At 54.0% G+C, this 20446-nt stretch overlaps 3 protein-coding genes across 3 annotated transcripts; all 3 read left to right on the top strand.

Moving 5' to 3' along the window:
- The first annotated feature begins 13270 nt into the window (after positions 1–13270).
- On the top strand, positions 13271–13642 carry LOC141021882 (uncharacterized). Its single transcript, XM_073497735.1, has one exon. The coding sequence runs from the start codon at positions 13271–13273 to the stop codon at positions 13640–13642; it is 372 nt and encodes a 123-aa protein (XP_073353836.1).
- A 1075-nt stretch (positions 13643–14717) lies between these two features.
- Positions 14718–15122, top strand: LOC141021881 (uncharacterized). The gene has a single exon (XM_073497734.1). The coding sequence runs from the start codon at positions 14718–14720 to the stop codon at positions 15120–15122; it is 405 nt and encodes a 134-aa protein (XP_073353835.1).
- Positions 15123–15510: 388 nt separating this feature from the next.
- On the top strand, positions 15511–16629 carry LOC109787630 (uncharacterized). Its single transcript, XM_020346165.1, has 2 exons — positions 15511–16281; positions 16429–16629. The coding sequence occupies exons 1-2, from the start codon at positions 15511–15513 to the stop codon at positions 16627–16629; spliced, it is 972 nt and encodes a 323-aa protein (XP_020201754.1).
- The last annotated feature ends 3817 nt before the right edge of the window (positions 16630–20446 follow it).

Genomic DNA, 20446 nt, shown 5'->3' with positions numbered 1-20446 from the left:
AATACAAGGCCACTTGTCCGTTGTGCCCGCGATCATGACTTCGAACCACCGTCCAATATTTTTTTGTCGTTTGTTTTCATTCTTAGTAGTAAGATGCCCGTGCATTGCACGTAACATCAAGATGCATTTGTATGACTAGTTTATCTTGTGAGAGAAAAGGATGAATGAGGGAAGACCTTATTTGCAAATGTGGAGAGGTGTGTGGATACCTTTTTGCAAAATTTCCATAGTTTCCTTCCTATCCGTCAGATATAAATCGGATGGCCTATATTGCAGGATGGCAGGCACACCATCATCACCAACTCTGTTTTTTATAAGAGTGTAGTTATTATAAGAGTGTAGATGTAGATGTAGAGTAGATACAAGCCGACCGGTGGGCCCAATGGTAGTGAGATAATGTGATGCAACACTAGAGGTGCCACGTGGAGCGTTTAACTGGTCAACTAGTCGTGTCTTGAGCAAATACAGAGCTGTACGGTGAGCCCGTGACTGTATAATAACCACAAAATGTAAAGCGTGACCATAATGAGTGGATTCTGAATTCCAATGTACGTATCGTGCTTTTGCTCCAAATATAATGATCGTCACTGTATATATCGCGAGAGAAAGATGAAACATGCATGAATGTGCTGGGGGCTTACTTTTAGAGGACCTGGAGATAGTTTGTGTGCGTACGTGATATGGGCGTCGAGGGGGTGTATGCGATGGGGAGAGAGATGCTCTTCGTTTCTCTTTATTATGACTAACTTTATATATAGTATAAAAATATAGAAATTCACAGTGCGGAACAAATATCATTGCGGCACCATGCAATGAAAATTAACGTTCATACTCCTCCATATAACTTTGTAATGTTGTATATATGTAGAAATTCTAAAATAATTTTTTGGCCACACTTTATTCAAAAGGAATGTTGTATGCGAAATAAACGTGAAGAGAGGGCTTTTTAGATCAATGGGGTACGTGATGTAACATGTGTGAATGTGTAGTTGATGTATTTGGCAGGGCCTAGAGAGGTATGTGTGTGTATTACGTATTCGAGAGAGGCATGGATAGAGGGGCCGGCGGGGGAGGGGGCGTGGGAGAGATAGTACGAGAAATGAGAGAGAGAGACTAATATGATGTCACGACGAGAGATTCCCTTGAGTGTGTATATGCAAGGGCGAGGGGATAGAGGCACGAGGAGATTTTTTTTGTGGTGTCTGTGTTGGTATGTGTGGCTGTGAGAAGATAACGAGACCTGGGGGCAGAGGGTGTGTCACCGCGTGAGGTCCGGTGGGTCGAGGTGAGGCCCTTGGTTCGGTTCCGTCCTGCGCCACATTGGTCGGCCCATGACTTTAGGGAGATCCATGGATGACTTGTCGTACAAGACAACGATAGAAGAACTGTGAAGGACTCTGTGTCCACTGACAAAGCCGGCTAGGATTTGTAACCCTGGGTTCTCGGACTAAGGTAACCCCTTATCTCTTATATTACTATTCATCCAACCTAACTTTAAGGGGCATCCTACAGAATGCTCTGCTAGAATCATACTCGTCGATTAGGAAGAGAGGTGTGAGACAATGCGTGAGAGACAGACCTAAAGATAATGTGCGTATAAGAGACACGTAGGCAGGTCTATGTACATAGAAAGGGTCGATGGGGATTGTGCGTGTGTATGCTTGTGAGAGGAAGAGTGCTTATGATAAAGGTTAGTGAAAACAGTCGTAAATGGTTACGAGAGGGAGGGAGGGTTATATCGAGAGCATGTCTGCGAGAAAGACACCTCGGGAGAGAGAGTGTGAGCATGTGTGAGAGACCACCAATGGAGAGTTAAACTACACGTAAAAGACTGATGTACACATTGATTAAAGATATAAATTGTATCCAAAATATTAGGATGGGATGATGATATTTGCAATTCGCGTAAGGAACGGTCATTGATGCATCAGACATCTAGATTCTATCGAATTTGAGCATGTCTATGTTATTACTTGACATAATTGATCCACATAGTTAGTATTTCGAACTCCTGACAATGCATCGCTTTAGCAATCGAATATAAACGTGAGTATAGTTAGTGGTGTGTGTGTAAAGCACATTATACATACGAAAGTTACACAATGAACATTATAAATAGCTAGCTATGAACTAGCATACATTTGAATTCAACTTAAGGTGGTTTAAAAAAATCTAATTCAACATGAAGTCCATTCAATTATTTGAATTCGATATCATTGCATTTGTAAATCATACCTAAATTATGGGGGCACCAATCTTTGCTCTGATTTTGTACATAATAGCATATATAGTCGTGTACAAAATAGATTCGAATTTAGCTCCTCCATTCCAAAATAATCATAGTTATAGGATTTTCAAGTGTCAAAATTTCAAAAAGAAGCGGATAATTTAATGAGGTTTTCAAACATACAAGGTCAAATTTAATGTTTTCAATCCTCAAAGTTCAAGAGTACTCTAAACGTGAATGCTTCTATTTCAAAATTTCGAACGAAGCACCAAAAGAGCCTCTACTCGCCCAAAACCGCGTGAGACCAATGTTTGGTAGTAGAAGGAAATTACTTTTCTAACTCCAACCCGTGAAACCTACCGGCCCGACGTGCAATGGTCTAAACCGGGGTAGGTTTGTTGCTTCATCTAGACGCCACGCAACCGCCTCCGAAAAACATTCATACACAATGGCCTCCTAAGCACACATACGCGCGACCGAAATCGCTCCCGCCCACTATTTGGGACACCTGGGATTACCATCCTACCCCCGACCCGCAGTAGGTCCGAAATTTAAGAGGGGGATAAAGTTTGTACTTTCCCCAAATTTCAAACAAGCGCGTCCGATCTGTTCAAAAAAGCCAAAAACCAGCGCGTCCCATACCGAAACATGGATCTCCCTTAGCTCCCCCCGCCCCCGCCCGATTCCCCATTCTTACTCCATGGGCGCCAAATCTACCTCTCCACCAGCCGCGAAACCCCAGCGTCCTCCGTACGCCACCCCATTCCACCCATCAAACGCCGGCGCCGCAGCCGATACCCCGATGTCGTCGTCCACCACAACCTCAATGGCAACGCCCTCCACGGCTAGTAGTTGAAGCCGAGGCCGAGCCGTCCGTACCCGAGCCAGTTCAACCACGCCGTCCTGCGCCTCACCGCTGCCGCTCCAACTTCGCCACCGTCCACCGCACCGGAGTTGTTCCTGCTACACCGTCCTTCACCGCCTCGGATCTGCTTCCCCTCCGCCGACATACGACCACAGCAACACAGTCAACAATTTGGCCATGGGTTCGTCCAAGCCTGCAGCCTCCTCTGAAACATCGGTTCCCCTGGCAAAAAGAAGAAGATCGCCGCGACATGTGGAGGAGACCACGCCGGCAACTGAAAATGGTACTCCTCCTCCCTTATTCGTGCAAATCTTACGTGTCTGCTTGCACAGTATTCATCCCATAGAAGACACTAGTTGACCGCTTCTTCTTGATACTAGATGTTCCTAGTAACTCGCGATGCACAAGGTTTCTCCTCATATACTATTTCACCTTAGCTAGAGGTCCGTCGCCCCCTGGATTTCAATTCATGGTCAGTTGATTCCCAATTAACGGAATCATTCCCCGGCGTAACAGGCACTAGTCCGCCTATTACACCAGGGAAGCAGCGCCTCGGTGTTTATCTTACGGGCATGTGGGGCCTAGAGCTGCTGGCGCCTGATCTGGAGGTCGGCAGAGATTAAAGGGATGGCGTGGGGGCGCTGCCAAGCACGGCAGTGGTGTGGGGTCGAGGGGAGGGTGGGGCGGCAGACGCAGGGGTCTGGGCCGGTGGTCGCTGCGGTTTGAGAGAGATCGTCAACAGTGACTGGCGGGAGGTAGATGAAGGCCATCTGCCCGCTCCTTATAGATCGGACGGTTCATAAAACATCGACTGACCAATTTATTTTCAGTCGACTGTTATCTTGATAGGACCACATGTGGTGGTGTGCTGGAGGAGTACCTTCATTTCCTGTGCTCATATATTACAAAATCATATGGAGTAGAATCTAATTTTGTTTGCCATGCAATGTTGTAGAGCTATCATATGTCTCCTGTCATTTATTTTTTAGCCACCTGCTATCTGCTACTTTTATAGTGCACTAGTTCTGCACACACTTCACCCATACTCTCACTATTGTGTTTTTATGCAAGGGTATTTCAGACCCTGCCTTGACAGAAACAGAAAAGAGAAGAGAGAAGTCGCTCCAGCGTGGTATGCGGCTAGGCCAGACACGTTTCAAGACTTTAAAGGGTGTAGTGTCAGCAAATGGAGACGGGGAACGTAGCTCTGGAATTGATGATCTCGCTCGCCGTGAACCACCATCCCAGGTACTTGCTTTAACTTCACGGTGTCATATGTGGTTGCATGTTGCATATGGTGTCTAGCTTGTATTCGAAAGGCCGAATTCGGTCTTTATCAAGATAAGGAAAGATATTTTTTACATGAACCACCATCCCGGGAGCACCAGAAGACAAATAGCTAGTCAGGGCACTGGCCGAGCCAGTGACAAGCCCAACACAGACATGCATCACCTGGAAGCCAACTAAAAAGCCACGATGGTGGTGAAGCAGCCCGCCTCCCACCAGGCTCTCAGGTCCTAGATGATCATGCTCACCACTCCAGCCTGATGTCTAGCTTGTATTGCTTCCAATTTGGCTAAATTGCATCTGCTTAGCTTACACACTATACCTTTGAATATGACATGCCTTCCTGTTTTTGGTACATACTAGTACATCTGTCTATTAACCATGTTCTTACATCAAACTAATGTTCTTGTGTATCCCTCATCAATCACTTATGATGAGGCAGTCAGGCGAGTGGACTACTATGATAAAATATCCTCATTTAAAGAATGCAGCGTCAGCCTCCCCACATGATTCTCAAGAAACAGCAAGGCTAGATGAAGATAGTGAACGTAGCTCTATAGTTGATTACCGCATTTCCCCTACACTAGCATCGCAGGTGCTTGCTCTAACTTGGCAGCATGATATGTGGTTGCATGTTGCATATGGTGTCTAGATTGTAATTCTTCCAATCTGGTTAAATTGCATGTGCTATTCTGCTTAGTTTATACATTATACCTGTTAATGTGACATGCCTTTCTGTTTTTAGTACATAGTACATCTGTCTATTAAGCATGTCCTTACATAAAACTATTGTCTTTTTGTATCCCACATAAATCAATATTACGAGACACCTTTAGTATATGCAGTGTGATATTAGTTGCATCTTTCATATGATTTATAGCATGCGCTGCTTCTAATTTGTTGAAATTCCATTTATGATGGGACGCTTTTAACTTGGCAGAGTCATATTGGTTGCATCTTTCATGTGGTGTCTAGCTTGCATTGCTTCTTATTTGTTGAAATGGTTTCTGCTTAGTTTACACAAAAAGTTGTGAATATGCCATGCCGTCCTGTTTTTCGTATTATTCCATCCTGGAATCATGTATTTGCCTTACATCAAAGTAGTGATTGTCACTATCATGCACGAATGAGTTCTGAAGAGTGAATTTTATTGCTTTTTCTTGTCGGATTTACTTGACAATTCAAAATCAATAAAGCAGAAGGAAGTTAGCAAGGCAGCGGATGAAGGTGCTCCTTCCAAACGGAGGGCCTCTATAGATTCTACTCCTCCATCCCGCCAAGATGATTTCCAAGACAACACATGCGTAGACACTCAACGTAGCTGTGTTGGTGATGAGCACGTCTCCCCTAGTGCACCATCACAGGTGCTCCCTCTAACTTGGCACTATTATATGTGGTTGCATGTTATGTATGATGTCTAGCTTGTATTGCTTCTAATTTTGTTGAATTTCATCTGCTTACTTTACACATTATACTTGTGACTAAGACACGTGTTCCTGTTTCTAGAACATACAATATATGTCTATCACACCATGTTCTTACATCAAAGTACTACTGTTGTGTAACCTGCAACAATCACTTATCATAAGACATGTTTGACTTGGGAGTGTGATATAGGTTACATCTCGCATTCTTTTCTAGCTTGTACTACTTCTAATTTGTTAAAATGGCACTTATGACGAGACAATTTTAACTTGGTAGAGTGATATTCGTTGCATCTTTCATATGGTGTCTAGCTTTCATTGCTTCTAATTTGTTGAAATGCCTTCTCCTTAGTTTACACATCATAAGTTGTGAATATGCAATGTTGTGAATATGCAATGGCACTAATGACGAGAGACCTTTAACTTGGTAGTGTGATGTTGTTTGCATCTTGCATATGATTTATTTCTTGTACTGCTTCACATTTGTTTAAATGGCATTTATGATGAGACACTGTTAACTTGGCAGAGCGACATTTGTAGCATCTTTCATATGGTGTCTACCTTCCATTGCATTGCTTCTAATTTAGTGAAATGTCTTCTGCTTAGTTTACATATCATAGTTCTGGTTATCTCATGCCGTCCTGTTTTTCGTACGTATTACATACTCCTATCATGTGGTTGTCTAACATCAAAGTTTAGTTTGTATGTATCACGCATCAATTTGTTCTGAAGAATTAAATTGTTATTCGTTTTTCTTGTCGACTTGACTTAACATGGCACAAAGAAAGAGGAAGCAACATAGAACGACAAGGAGAGGGAAGCGGAAGAATCCCGCAGATTCTGCTGGTACTGATGGTGCAATAGAAGGTCAAAGTCCAATGGAAAATTGTACCGACAGGGTATCCCATGCTACACGAGCTGCAGAACAAGCTAAACAGAAACAAATAGCTGCCACCAAACAAGCAGAGACAACCCTAGTTGTTGCAAAACCTTCCACAGTACCACCAGCTGCATGATTTACTCGTTGGTCAACTTAGCTAGCAGCACGTTCCCAAGCTCCCTTGCCACCTGGCACTACTTTCAAAGAACTCTTGACACAAGATGAGTTGGCAAGATCAGATGAATTTTTTGAGCTTCAACAGCAATAAGGTTGTTGCTGGAGTCAAGTTACAGTTGCATGCTTCTTTATATGTAGTCTCAAGTTTGATGTACACTAACACTTCCTATGTTCGTTGTTGGACTAGGACCTAGGCGCAAGAGGAAACAAACATCAGGGATAATGCTCGATAGGTTAACTAAATCTAGAGGAGGAAGAATGGAGATCCGTTTTGAGGCAGGTTTAGAAAGGCCACGTGATGCTACAGAGTCAGCGAAGTTAGTATCAGAGGCAGCGGTTGCCGTTAGGTGTCATGTACGTATCCTCCCAACATGGGTTCAGTACAGGATTGACAAATACGAAACCCAGTTCAACACCTTCCTCGACCATTTATCTGTAAGTATGGTTATGTATGGAAACTAGTAATATCGTCTTGCTCTGTCCAATACTTTGTAGGTTGCTGATAATGAGACTCCCATAATTTTCAACAAATGAGGTTCAAGTTGGGTAGCCAAGGTGATGCAACCAGACAAGCTTGCACCCATGTTTTCAAGTCTGCTCTGTGACAGTATCGGTATAACTTGAGGAAAACTCACTTTGAAGGCAAGGCTAACAGTGAGCTTGCCCAAACATCTCCAGTGGAAAATATATCGGATTAAGACTGGAGAGGCCTCGTTAAACACTGGTCTGTTCCGAAGTATTAGGTACATTATATATATATGTAATCAGATCACATGTTGAAGTCCTATTTATGCATGTGCCACACAAATCTATCTTCTTGTAGGTGAACTGTTCAAAGAACAAGGCCAACCGTACGAAAGTGAAATTCCAACAGATGACAGGATCTCGTAGCTATATTGCACACTACGACGCTCTTGTAATTAGCTACTATTTCACTCTTTTGGCTGTAGCATATTATCAGATCTTGTTCCACATGTAGAGGAAAGCCCGCAAGGACCAAAAAGTACCTGAACCAAATGCTATGGAAATCTTCAAGGACTGTCACACCAGCAAGACGAAGGGCATGACTACACCAGTCAAAGACGCTGTTGTAAGTCCTTAATCCTCATGCCTTTTATATTAACTACTACTTACTCTGACTTGTGCATTGAACTGCATGTTTTGCAGCCAATGTCTATTACTCTTTTCAATTTTATAAACAATTGTCTTAGCGTATCATTGCACCTTACAAGGTTTAAAAGAGAGGAGTGATGTTCCTTTGATCTTGACCTGTAATCTAGTTCCGTGCTGGACTTGCCCACACAACGTTACAATTGCCTGTTTGTCTGTTCTCAGTTGTTTTGTGATATGAATGATGTCATACTATGCTTACCGTAATATAAACTTTGTCTCTTTATCCTTAGCTGTGAATACAATGTGAAGAAATAGACAATACATTAGCCATGGTACATGGTCATATGTTTGGAACCTGGTTTTATTATGTACTTTGCAGTAAAATACAACTAATATTTTACATGGGTTCACCAGAATAAGTTCTGTATATAGACCAAAGCTATTTTGTTTGGTTTTGCTGCCTCCTTAATATCTTCTATTCTGGTACTACTAATGTAAATACTCAACTTTTCAGCAAGCTATGGAAAAAATGGTGGAACCGCCACCTTCTGAAGGTGGCGAGGCAACTATAACCGCAATGTCAGCTCTTGCTGCAGTGGGTCAGTACCTGTCCACTAACAGTGCCAAAAGCACGTTCCTGCGTAATACTGGGTTGGTTGTTAAGGCAATCTATTCCAAACTGCCTCATGATCAAGATATGCAAGCTCAAAACAATGTTATATCTGCGCTCCAGACACAAGTCCGTTCCCTAACAGAGACCCTCTGTGAAACAAGGACAGACATTGTTCGATGACGTCAAGATATGCAAGGTTTTGAAACCATACTATTAGACATTTGCTATGTTGTTCAGGAGCCTAGGAGAAATGAAGGCGAAGGTTATGGTGCTCCATCGGACAATATAGCATGAAAACGTAAGAGTCAGGTCAAATGAACTGAGCTTCTGAACTTCTGGTGGTGCATTTATGTGCCAGACTGTTAACTTTTATGCCAACCTTCCTTTTGTTTTATAGTTGTAATTTGTTTTTTTGCGATACAAAATTTGTTATTAACGTGCAGCCACTGGCTGAAGAAAACAGCAAGCCATTTTTGTATAGTGTAGGGTGTTCCCTATATTTGCACTGGTGGCGATCTTTGATGCCCAGTGGATGTAATCTGTGCAATCGCCTTAATAGCCTAGCGTTAGTTTCAGGCTTATTTATTTCCTAGTCTTCTTTTTCCATGGTTTGCTAGTGGCGGCAACAACCATGGGCCATATACGGACCGTGGTAACCTTGACCCTGCTACGGGACGTAGGATCCATGGGCCTCCTACCGGCCGTATTTAAATGGGCGTCCAACACGGCCGTAGAATCGGTGGGCCTCGGGCCGTTGGATAAATGGGTCTACATGGGCCGTAAACAGGGGTAATTGGTATCGGCCCAGCACGGTAATGGGCCGTTAACAGGCCGGAGGTCAGCAAAGGCTTAATTCTCACAAGCATAACGGGTTGCTAATGGGCCAGAACATAGGACGGGCTGGACACGGTGCAACGTGTTAACTGGCCAGAAACGGGCCGACTCTCTCCACGGGCCGTATTTGGCCCATTAGGGGAACAACCCAGTAACGGGCCGGAAGTCATCGAGGGCCGGAAAGGAGCCCAAGAACGTCTGGGCCGTCAATAGGCCGAAAGCTAACACGGGGTGGAAAAGGCCCATGTGAATCGTGGGCCGTTAATGGGTACAAAGAAATTTATTGTTCATTATGGGCTAGAATCACCGTGGGCCTCTAAAGGGCCTAAAGATACGAAGGACTCATATGGGCCGAAAGACGTCGTGGGCCATACCTGGGCCGAAAGTGAAACGGGCTGGTACTATATTCGACGGCCCACATGACGTTGTTGGGCCGATTTCGGGTAGGCCCTAGCAGGCCGTGTTGGGGGGGATGAACCCCGGCAGGCAACGGAACCCGGATCCTTTTCAAAAACAACGGGGCCAGCATCGCCCCTCAAGCCGGCTCGCGCTTGGCCGGGTCGCTCAACCCGGCCAAGCCCCTCGACCCGGCCTAATCCTCGACCCGTCCGGACTCCTCAACTCGGCCCCAACAACCAGCTCAAGACAGCTGAGCCTAGCGCACCAAGACTTCTCCAACAAGCCAGCTCCCCCCTTGGCATGTTCTCCAACTCGGCCAAGGGTCAGAGGCCGTCCCATCCCAGTCGTACGATGGGACGAGTCTCCACCAACTGATGACCAAAGCCACAGTGCCCCGCACATGCCTCTGGTCAGCCGGGCGAGGCAACAGTGCCCCCCACCTACCCGCTGACCAGGGCCGGCATGGCAACAGTGCACCCGTTGTCACCCATGACGCCAGCAAGCGGCAACCTGACGGAGCGCCACTGTAGCTGACTCAACCCGGCCACTCCCTGACGATCGACAAGACGACGCACAGTACCCCTAGGTGCGCGGGGCCCGCGCCCGGTGAACCCGGCGAGACCTGGTACCCGGCGGGTCAGCACCGGGTTCCTGGACGCTGACAACCCGGCCCTACGGCCTTGTAACATTACCATTGTACCCCTGGGGGGTCGACCTATAAAACCCCCCAAGAGCCCTCATGCATACGGGGAACCTCTTTCACTCGCACAGGCGATCACTCACACACACACCTGGCAAGCAACACCGGAGGAGAGGGAGCTGCCTAAGCCCTGGCCAGCCTTCCTTCTTCCTCCATACAGCTCTAGGAGCAACCCTGTACTGTTACATATAAACCACACTCGGCAAGACTAGGTGTGTTATCTCTCCGGAGAGCCCCGAACCTGGGTATGTCTTGCGTCCCGCGCTTGCTCATGCCGACCTCGCCTCTGGAGCCCACCAGTGCCCTCGAGCCTCCTCCTCTCTTTAGCCATCCCTTGGCATCTGCCGTGCGCCCACCACGACAGTTGGCGCCCACCGTGGGGCAGCTCGAGGTCCTGGCCGGGAGCATGCTTCAGACGGGGCTCCTCTTCGACTCCGACGAGCCCGTCATGCTGGCGGACGACATCATCGACGCACTCGCCGCCTCCTTCGCCGCGCTGCGCATCTTCGACCCGCCTACGGCCGATGAGTACCCCAGCGAGGCACTTGACTTTTCCGACTCCCCCCTTTCCCTCGGCGGCACTCCCGCCGGGGCGATGGACCTCTACGTGGAGGTTTTCTTCACCGACACCGGCGCCGCTTCCTCGTCCAGCGCGGCGAGGAAGGCCGCTGAAGCCAGGGCCACAGCGGAGTGGGCCAGCCCGCCCAAGCCACTGCGCGCCACGATGCAGAGCCTTCGTGTCCCCATCAGCACAGACATCGACGCCTCTGACATCGCCGAGGCCCGGACTCACTTCGACGAGGACCACCAGCACCTGCTGGACCTCACCGAGACACTGACTGCCACGCAACGCCGCCTCGACTCCACTCAGCTGGAGCGCAACGCCGCCTACGGCTTCATTCCGGACGCGCCCGAGCCAAGCCGGGTCGCCGACGTGCGGGCCCGGGGTAGCGCGATCGGGCGCGCCTTCGGCGCCGTCCCTCCCGTCTACGAGACTCCCGTGAAGAACATGCGCGCTGCCCAGGCAGCCGCGGTCGGCCTGGACCAGCTCGCAGGTGAAGAGCTGCAGGACCGCCTCAAGAGGGTGAATGACCTCCTCGCTGCGGCCAACGCACAGCAGGACCGCCTCAACCAACTCACCAATCCGGCCGGATCCGGCTCCACCTGCGTCGTTGGACCCGACAACTTCCAGCACACGGCATCCTCGCCACCCGGCGAGGCGCACTCCGGCCGCACCCGGACCCGGTGTAACCCCGCGCCAACGACCGCCGGCGGCTTGGGGGACGAGCCGGCCTTGGAGGCCCGACGCCGACTCGACCCTCTACAACAACCCAGCCGATGTCCGACTAGAGGCGACCCCCCCCCCCCCCCCGCGGCACGGTCACCGACCGGCTGGGCCAGCGCGCCATCGACGACACCGACGCCCGTCACCGCCTTGACCGACTCGCCCTCTTCCAAGAGCTGGAGGAGACTGGCCCCGTCGGGCCGGCATGCTTCGGGCCACGCATCCAGGGTGAGCCCTTTACTAAAGGGTTCACGCTCCCCCGCGACACCCCCAAGTACAACGGCACCGTGAAGCCGGAGGATTGGCTCACCGACTACACCACCGCCATCGGCATCGCTGGCGGTAACCGCCGCCTCGCCGTACGCTACGCGCCCCTCATGCTCCAGGGGTCGGCACGCACCTGGTTAAACAGTCTGCCGGAGGGCAGCATCAATGCGTGGGTCGACTTCGAGCAAGCCTTCGTCCGCAACTTCACCGGCATGTACACGTGACCCGGCTGCCCCAGTCAACTCGCCCTGTGCGTGCAGGGGCCGGCGGAGGCCGGCCGCGAGTACCTCGCACGCTCTACCGAGCTCCGGAACAGCTGCGAGGGCGTCCACGAAGTCCAAGCAATCCAATACTTCGTCAACGGGTGCCGGGACGGCACCCTCCTCAAGCACAAGCTCTTGCACTCCGAGCCGGCCACCATGGCCACGCTCATGGTGACGGCGGACAAGTATGCAAACGCTGACTCCGCCATGAATATCCATGTGGCGCTGGACGAAGCCGGCAAAGCTAAGCCGCCCCCCCCCTCTGAAGCAAGCCGGCGAAGGCAGCCGACAACAGCACAACCAGCAGAACAACAAGCGCAAGGCCGATCAGCCGGCCCAGCGCTACGACAACCGGCTCATCACGGCCGCCGAGCAGGCGCCCGCGGCCGACCCGGCCGCCAAGCGCCGGTAGACCGGCAAGACGATGTGGCAACCCGCCATGAGTTTCAAGGAGATGCTCGATGCCCCCTGCAAGCACCACAGCGGTGCGAGGCCGTCCACGCACACGCTTCGGCAGAGCGCCATCACCAAGCGCATCCTGAGGGGCGACATCCCGCCTCCCCGGCCCCGGCTCCAGGGGCGAAACAGCCGCCTCCGCCCCCTCCGCCGCCACTGGCTAGCGGAGCGATGCGTGACGATGCCTACTTGGCCCAGAATGTGACCTACGTCTTGTTCACCAGCCTCGGCGACGACAAGCGCAGCGAGCGCCTCCTTTGGCAGGAGGTGAACACCGTCATCCCGGCCAAGACGGAATACATGCACTGGTCAGAGCGCCCGGTCACCTGGACTCGGGAGGACCACCCAGCCGTCATGCCGAACCCGGGTGGTTACGCCCTCGTCCTCGATCCCACCATCGTCGCGCCTCGATGCACGTGCAAGTTTTCCCGGGTTCTCATCGACGGCGGCAGCAGCATCAACATCCTCTACCGCGACACCATGACCAAGCTCGGCCTCGAGGCCAAGGACCTGGAGCCAACCCGGATGATCTTCCACGGCATCGTTCCCGGCCTCTCCTGCTCCCCGATCGGCCGGATCCGGCTCGACGTCCTGTTCAGCGACAATAGCCACTTCCGACGCGAGCCGATCTGGTTCGAGGTGGTGGACCTGTCCAGCGCATACCATCCGCTGCTGGGCCGGCCCGCGCTCGCCAAATTCATGGCGGTTCCCCACTACGCCTACCTGAAGATAAAGCAGCCGGGTCCGAAGGGCCTCATCACCGTCACCGGTGACTACCGCAAGTCCATAGAGTGCGCCCAAGATGGCGCCAAGCTGGCCGAGTCGATGGTCGTAGCCGAGGAGTGGCGCTAGTTCGACCGGATCATCGCCCTGGCCCAAGAAGCGTCGGTCGCGCCGATCCCGTCCGAGGACCCGGCTGACGAGGCCTCGTTCAAGCCCTCCAAGGAGACCAAGAAAGTGAAGCTGAACCTGGAAGACCCCAGCTGCAGCAAGTACGTTGTCGTGGGCACCCGCCTCGACAGCAAATAGGAAGGCGAGCTCGTCGACTTCCTCTGTGAGAATCATGATATTTTCACATGGACCCCAAAGGACATGCCGGGTATCCCGAGGAAGTACTCCGAGCATGAACTCCACGTCCGCAAGGATACCAAGCCCGTCCGTCAACCCCTGCGACGTTTTTCCGAAGAGAAGAGAAGGACCATCGGTGAAGAGGTCACCAAGCTTTTGGCGGCCGGCTTCATAATGGAAGTGTTTCACCCCGAGTGGCTAGCCAACCCAGTCCTCGTCCTGAAGAAGAACAAGACCTGGCGCATATGTATCGACTACACCAGCCTAAACAAGGCCTGCCCCAAAGACCCGTTCACCCTCCCGCGGATCGACCAAGTCATCGACTCCACTGCCAGGTGTGAGCTCCTGTCCTTCCTGGACGCTTACTCCAGCTATCATCAGATCAAGCTGGACCCGGCCGATGCCCTGAAGACGTCCTTCATCATGCCCTTTGGGGCGTATTGCTACATCACCATATCGTTCGGCTTGAAGAACGCCGGCGCCACCTTCTAGCGCTGCATGCAAAAATGCCTGCTGCCGCAACTCGGCCGCAATATCCACGTCTATGTGGACGACATCATGGTGAAGACCAAGCAGCACCTCACACTCCTCGACGACCAGAAGGAGACCTTCGCCAACCTACACGAGTACAAGGTCAAGCTCAACCCGGAAAAATGCGTTTTCAGCGTCCCGGCCGGAAAGCTACTCGGCTTCCTCATCTCGGAGCGCGGCATTGAGGCAAACCCGGAGAAAATCAAGGCCATTGAGCGCATGCGCAAGCCGGCCGGCTACGTGACGTCCAGAAGTTCACCGGCTGCTTGGCCTCGGTCAGCCGGTTTCTCAGCCGGCTAGGCGAGAGGGCCTTCCCCTATATCAGCTGATGAAGAAGACGACGCCATTCGAATGGAACGACCAGACGGATGAGGCTTTCCGGGATCTCAAGCGCATGCTCTCCACCGCACCAGTCCTGGCCGCACCGGTCGAGAAGGAGCCGTTGTTGCTCTATATCGCCGCAACCTCGCGGTCGGTCAGCACAGTGATGGTGGTCGAGCGACCAGAGAATGACAAGGTCCAAGCCGTCCAATGTCCCGTCTACTACCTGAGCGAGGTGCTCTCCGCCTCGAAGCAGAACAACCCGCACTACCAGACGATGTGTTACGGCGTGTACTTCACCGCCAAGAAATTGAAGCAGTACTTCCAAGAGCATGTCGTCACCGTGGTCAGCACGGCCCCTCTCGGTGAAATCATCGGGTGCCGGGATGCCTCTGGCCGGGTCACCAAGTAGGCGCTCGAGCTAGCCGGCCACACCATTCTCTACGAGCCCCGCACTACGATCAAGTCCCAGGCTTTGGCCGACTTCCTTGTCGACTGGACCGAGACCCAGTACCTGCCGCCACCACCAGACTCGACGCACTGGCACATGCACTTCAACGGCTCGAAGATGCGACTCGGCCTAGGGGCCGACATCGTGCTGTCCTCCCCCAAGGGCGACTGGCTCAAGTACGCACTGCAGATCCACTTCGACGCCTCCAACAACGTCGCCGAATACGAAGCCCTTGTGCACAGCCTCCGGGTTGCCAATGAACACGGCATCCGGCGCATCCTGTGCTACGGCGACTTGGACCTGGTGGTGCAGTAGTGCTCTGGCGAGTGGGACGCCCACGAGTCCAACAATGGCAAGCTACCGCTTCCTCGTCCAGAAGCTGTCCGGATTCTTCGCGGGCTGTCAGTTCCTCCACGTCCCGCGCGTAGAAAATGAGGCGGCCGACACACTCGCCAAGATCACCTCGTCCCGGCAGTCCATTCCGTCCGGCATCTCCCTCGAGCACCTGCACAAGCCATCCGTCAAGCCGTCTCGGGACTCCGAGTCCATCCACGTCCCAGGCGACCCGGCCGCGCCTCGACCCGGCCCGGGGACTGCTCCACCCGACCCGGCTGCGCCACAACCCGGCCCGGGGACGGTCGAACCCGCCCCGGTGGCTGCGGAACCCGGCTCGGGGGCTGCCGCCCCAGAACCCAAAAAGGTGGCCGTCTTCGCCGTGGCGACGGCACCATCCTGGGCACTGCCCATCTCGGAGTTCCTGGAGAATGGGGTCCTTCCCATGGACGAGATCGAAGCCCGGCAGGTGCAGCACAGGGCGTCCGCCTACAACATCATCAACAACAAGCTCGTCAAGCGCAGCTCCACCGGCGTATTCCAATGCTGCGTCGAGCAAGACATGGGCATTGAGATCCTCCTCGACATACACCAGGGCGAGTGCAGGCACCACGCCGCCTCGCGGTCCTTGGTGGCCAAGGCTTTCCGCTGTGGTTTCTACTGGCCCACGGCCCTCGAAGACGCAGAGTCACTCGTCCTCAAGTGCGAGGGATGCCAGCGCTTCAGCAAGCGCAGCCACCAGCCGGCGTCGGCACTCCGGACCATCCCGATCGCCTGGCCATTCGCGGTCTGGGGACTCGACATGGTGGGGCCCTTCAAGACCGCTCGAGGTGGCTTGACACATTTGCTGGTGGCGGTGGACAAGTTCACCAAATGGATCGAAGCAAGGCCGATCAAGAAGCTGGATGGGCCAACGGCCGTTCGATTCATGAAGGACATCGCGGTGCGCTACGGCATGCCGAACAGCATCATCACGGACAATGGCACCAACTTCGCCAAGGGCGCACTCGCGCAGTACTGCTCCGTCTCCGGCATCCGCCACAACCTGGCTTCCGTCGCGCATCCGCAGTCCAACGGCCAGGTCGAGCGGGCCAACGGCATCATCCTATCTGGCATCAAACCGCGAGTCGTCTAGCGTCTCATCCATTCGCCCGGCAGTTGGCTTGACGAGTTGCCGGCCGTCCTCTGGAGTCTCCGCACCACGCCAAACCGGTCGACCGGGTTCACCCCATTCTTCCTTGTCTACGGAGCAGAAGCCGTCATCCCGACCGACGTCGAGTTCGACTCGCCGCGCGTCATGATGTACATGGAAGCCGAAGCCAAGGAAGCCCGCGAAGACGGCGTCGACCTGCTCGAAGAAGCATGTCTCCTAGTGCTCAGTCGCTCAACCTTCTACCAGCAAGGCCCGAGGCATTACCACAGCAAGAAGATCAAGCCCCTCGCTTTCCGGGAGGGAGACCTCGTCCTTCGGCTCGTCCAAGAGCAGACCGGCCAGCACAAGCTGTCCTCCCCATGGGAGGGCCCCTTCATCGTCAGCAAGGCGTTGTGCGATCGCAACGCGTACTACCTCATCGACGCCCGCAAGGCAAACTAGCGCAAGAGGGACACCACCGGCGAAGAAACAACCCGGCCATGGAATGCAGAGCTCCTCTGCCCGTTTTACAGTTAGCCGTGTGCATGTATGTATCACTGCCTTTTGTAATCATCTGAAAACTATGGGATCCCCGAACGACGCTCGGGGGCTGTCCTTTCCCGACCAAGCTATTGTGTCTCCTACAATTGTGCATTACTTTCCTCTTAAACCAACCCGACCACCAGGTCAACTCGCTCGACCCGGGGGCTCGGGGGCTGACCGGCTTAGCCACCCGTTGTTTTCCTTAGCGGCTCCTGACGCATCGGATTGCCACGACCTCTCACTTGGCTCTAGGCCGTAGAACCGGCTTCGGTTGTTGGCTGGCAAGCACATGAGACCAATGCACCAGCGCGCCACGAACACTATGTCAGGAACCGCCGGGTCGCCCAACCCGGGCCTGCCACTTTAAGTTGTTGCACGACCGGCTGATCGCCAACCCGGCCCCGCCGGATCACCGCCAGCCGGCCCAGTGGGTGTTTCGCTCACGCTCAATGTTTCAAAAGCCTAAGTATCGCACGCTCCTCCCAAAGGCCGAACCCCTTGTCACGGACCGGAGCCTCGGCCGTCAGACTCGCGGGGGGGGGGGGGGGGGGGAAACCAAAGGGGGAAAGTTGCGAGAAATGGCTCCAGAGAAGAAAAGCAAGAGCGCTGGCATCCACGAAGTTTATGCATACCGCCGGGTCGCTCAACCCGGCCTCGCCACTTTAAGTTGCCGCACGACCGGCTGCTCGCCAACCCGGCCCCGCCGGATTGCCGCCAGCCGGCCCAGTGGGTGTTTCACTCACGCACAACATTGCGAAAGCTTAAGTACTGCATGCTCTTCTCAAAGGCCGAACCCCTTGTCACGGACCGGAGCCCCCCCATCAGACTCGCGGGGGAGAAGCCCAGGAGGGGAGAGTGCAGGAAAACGGCTCAAAAAAAATGAAAAGCCCAAGGCCCAAGGCCAGAGTTCATTACACCCAGTTAACCCCCAGTGGGTGGGTGGACCTGCTACCTAACAGAAATTTTTACTAAGTTAAAAATCAGGCATCCCCGCCGTCGGATGGCACAGCTCCCGGATCCGCGGTGGTGCCGGTATCCTCCTCCCCGGCGTCCGCGTCGCATTAGACGTCCGTCTCCTCAGAGCTGCCCTCCGGGTCGTCCAGAAGCAGGCCGTAGTCGTCAGTAGGCACGACTCCACCATCCTCCGCCTGCTCCGGCTAGAACTCGTCATGGAAGGCGAACCCGGCGATGTAGCTGGCCCAGGCGGCGATCCGTCCGGCCTCCGCCTGCATCTGGTTCTCCGAGCCGGCTCGCTGGCCCATCAACGCATCCAACGCCAGGTCGGATGCCAATACATCGCGAACCTGAGCGCCATCTCGGCGCCGGCACGAGCGGCGGAAACCCGCCACTCATGAAGACGGTCCGGGCCCACCTCCAACCACCGCGCTAGTCGTGTGAAGCTGGTCGGCGCGACGGCACCCGGCCAGAGGGCCGCCGTCATCGCCGCGCCGGCCTCAGAGAGCCGCCCCATCTGCTCGCTCAAGACTCACAGACGGGCCTCGGCGGCGGTCACGATCTGTGGGAAGGTCCACACCACCCGCGGGTCAGTCCCAGAGCCGGTGATCCCCTGCGGGTCGCGCTGAAAGCGGACCGCCTCCACCGCCAGCTGGCGCGTCTCCGGGAAGGCCCCTGTCGAAAAGAAAAGCAAGTCAGAAGAAAAGTCACCGAGAACAAGAAGCCGGAGTCCCAACCCGGCAACAACAAAACCAAAGGAAAAGCACTTACTGGAGAAGGACTCTTCCGGGTGCTGCGCTTCGAGCAACGTACCACGCCGCTCCCGGGCAATGGTGCGGTCACGCTCCTGGAGCGTCTTCTCCAGATCGGCGACCTTGGCAAGGGCCGCCTTCAGCTCGGCGTCCTTGTCCTCGGCTGCCTTCACAGCCTCCTCGCGGCGCCGGGTCTCCCCCTACCGTATCTCCTCCAACGTGGCCACCTTCATGTGCTCCACCTCGGCCTGGAGCTGCCCCTTGTCGTCGACCAGCTTGCCACGTTGCTGGTCCACCTCGGCAAGGGCCTGCCGTGCCTCCACAACCTTGGCGGCCTCCGCCTTTAGGCGCTCCACCTTGGCCTCAAGACGGCCCTTGTTGCCCGCCAGCTGCTCCTGCAGCTAGCTGGCTTCGTCGAGCGCCCGCCGGGCTCCCGTCGACATCGCCCTCGCCCTCTCCACCTCGGCTCCAAGCCGACCAACGTCTGCAAAAAGCCGGTCGTAGTGAAAGCCGGCCCGAATCAGCCGAGTCCTCCAAGACAGCACCTCGGCTACAGAAGAGAGACTCAGAAACAAAGTACTACCTTAAGATTCGACCCAACTGCTATGCAGTTGGCCCGAATCTCGGGGGCTACACCCAGTGGGTGCGCTAGCGCCCCCCACTAAAAAAGAGCATAAAAGACAAGTACCTTCCGCGGCGCGGAGCTCCTCCTCCTTGGCCGCGAGCCGTTCCTTGAGACACCGATGCGTCTCCAGGAGCCAATTGAAGACGCCGACCCGGTAGGAGTCCAGTTGCTGCAGAAAGCAACGATCAATACAAGACAGCAAGATAAGATTCGACCCAACTGCTACGCAGTTGGACCGAATCTCGGGGGCTACACCCAATGGGTGCACTGGCACGCCCCCCACAAAGAAGAAGCAACAGAAAGAGAAAAAGCAGAATGGAATGGAAAACATACAAACACGGCGCGCTCCAGCCCTCGCGTCGCCTGCACCTCGGCCTGGGCGAAGGCGTGGATCCGGTCCGTCCGCCCTCGCAGGCGCCGAGTCACGGTGGCCATCGCCGCCTCCTCCTAGGTCAGGGGCCTGAAGAAGACCTCTCTGGTCCCGCTCCGCGACGGTTAAGACCCGGCAACCCAGCGACCCCCGGGCCTGGGCACGAGAGCGTGCCCCCCGCTGGCCGCCTCCCCTGAGGCCGGCGCCCTCTCCGACTCCGACACCGGCTCGGTGGGCGGAGTGACTTGCGGCTCCACCACCGGCGGCGCCTCGCACGTCGGCGTCGGTGCCGCCCCTCCGGCGTCGTCCGTGATGCCTCCCCCAAGACCGCGTCATCGCCGCCTCCGTCGGCCCCTGCCCGCTCGACCACGTCGGTCCGCAGCGGGGTGTCATCCCCAACGACCACGACCTCCCGGTCGAGGTCCGTCACATCCGCACGGCCACCTTAGCCGTGCTCCCCCTCCACCGACGGCACGAAGACCATCGCCGCCGCCACCGTCCCCGCCGGCATCTCCCACCACGCCGGCTTGCGCCCATGTCGCCGCGGCGCTAACCCAAGCCTGGGTCGATGCCGCC

This window comes from Aegilops tauschii, chromosome 4 (assembly GCF_002575655.3).
Source record: "Aegilops tauschii subsp. strangulata cultivar AL8/78 chromosome 4, Aet v6.0, whole genome shotgun sequence".
Classification (NCBI taxonomy): domain Eukaryota; kingdom Viridiplantae; phylum Streptophyta; class Magnoliopsida; order Poales; family Poaceae; genus Aegilops; species Aegilops tauschii.
The sequence above is the reverse complement of the archived record's forward strand: the minus strand, read 5'-3'. Positions and strand labels throughout refer to the sequence as shown.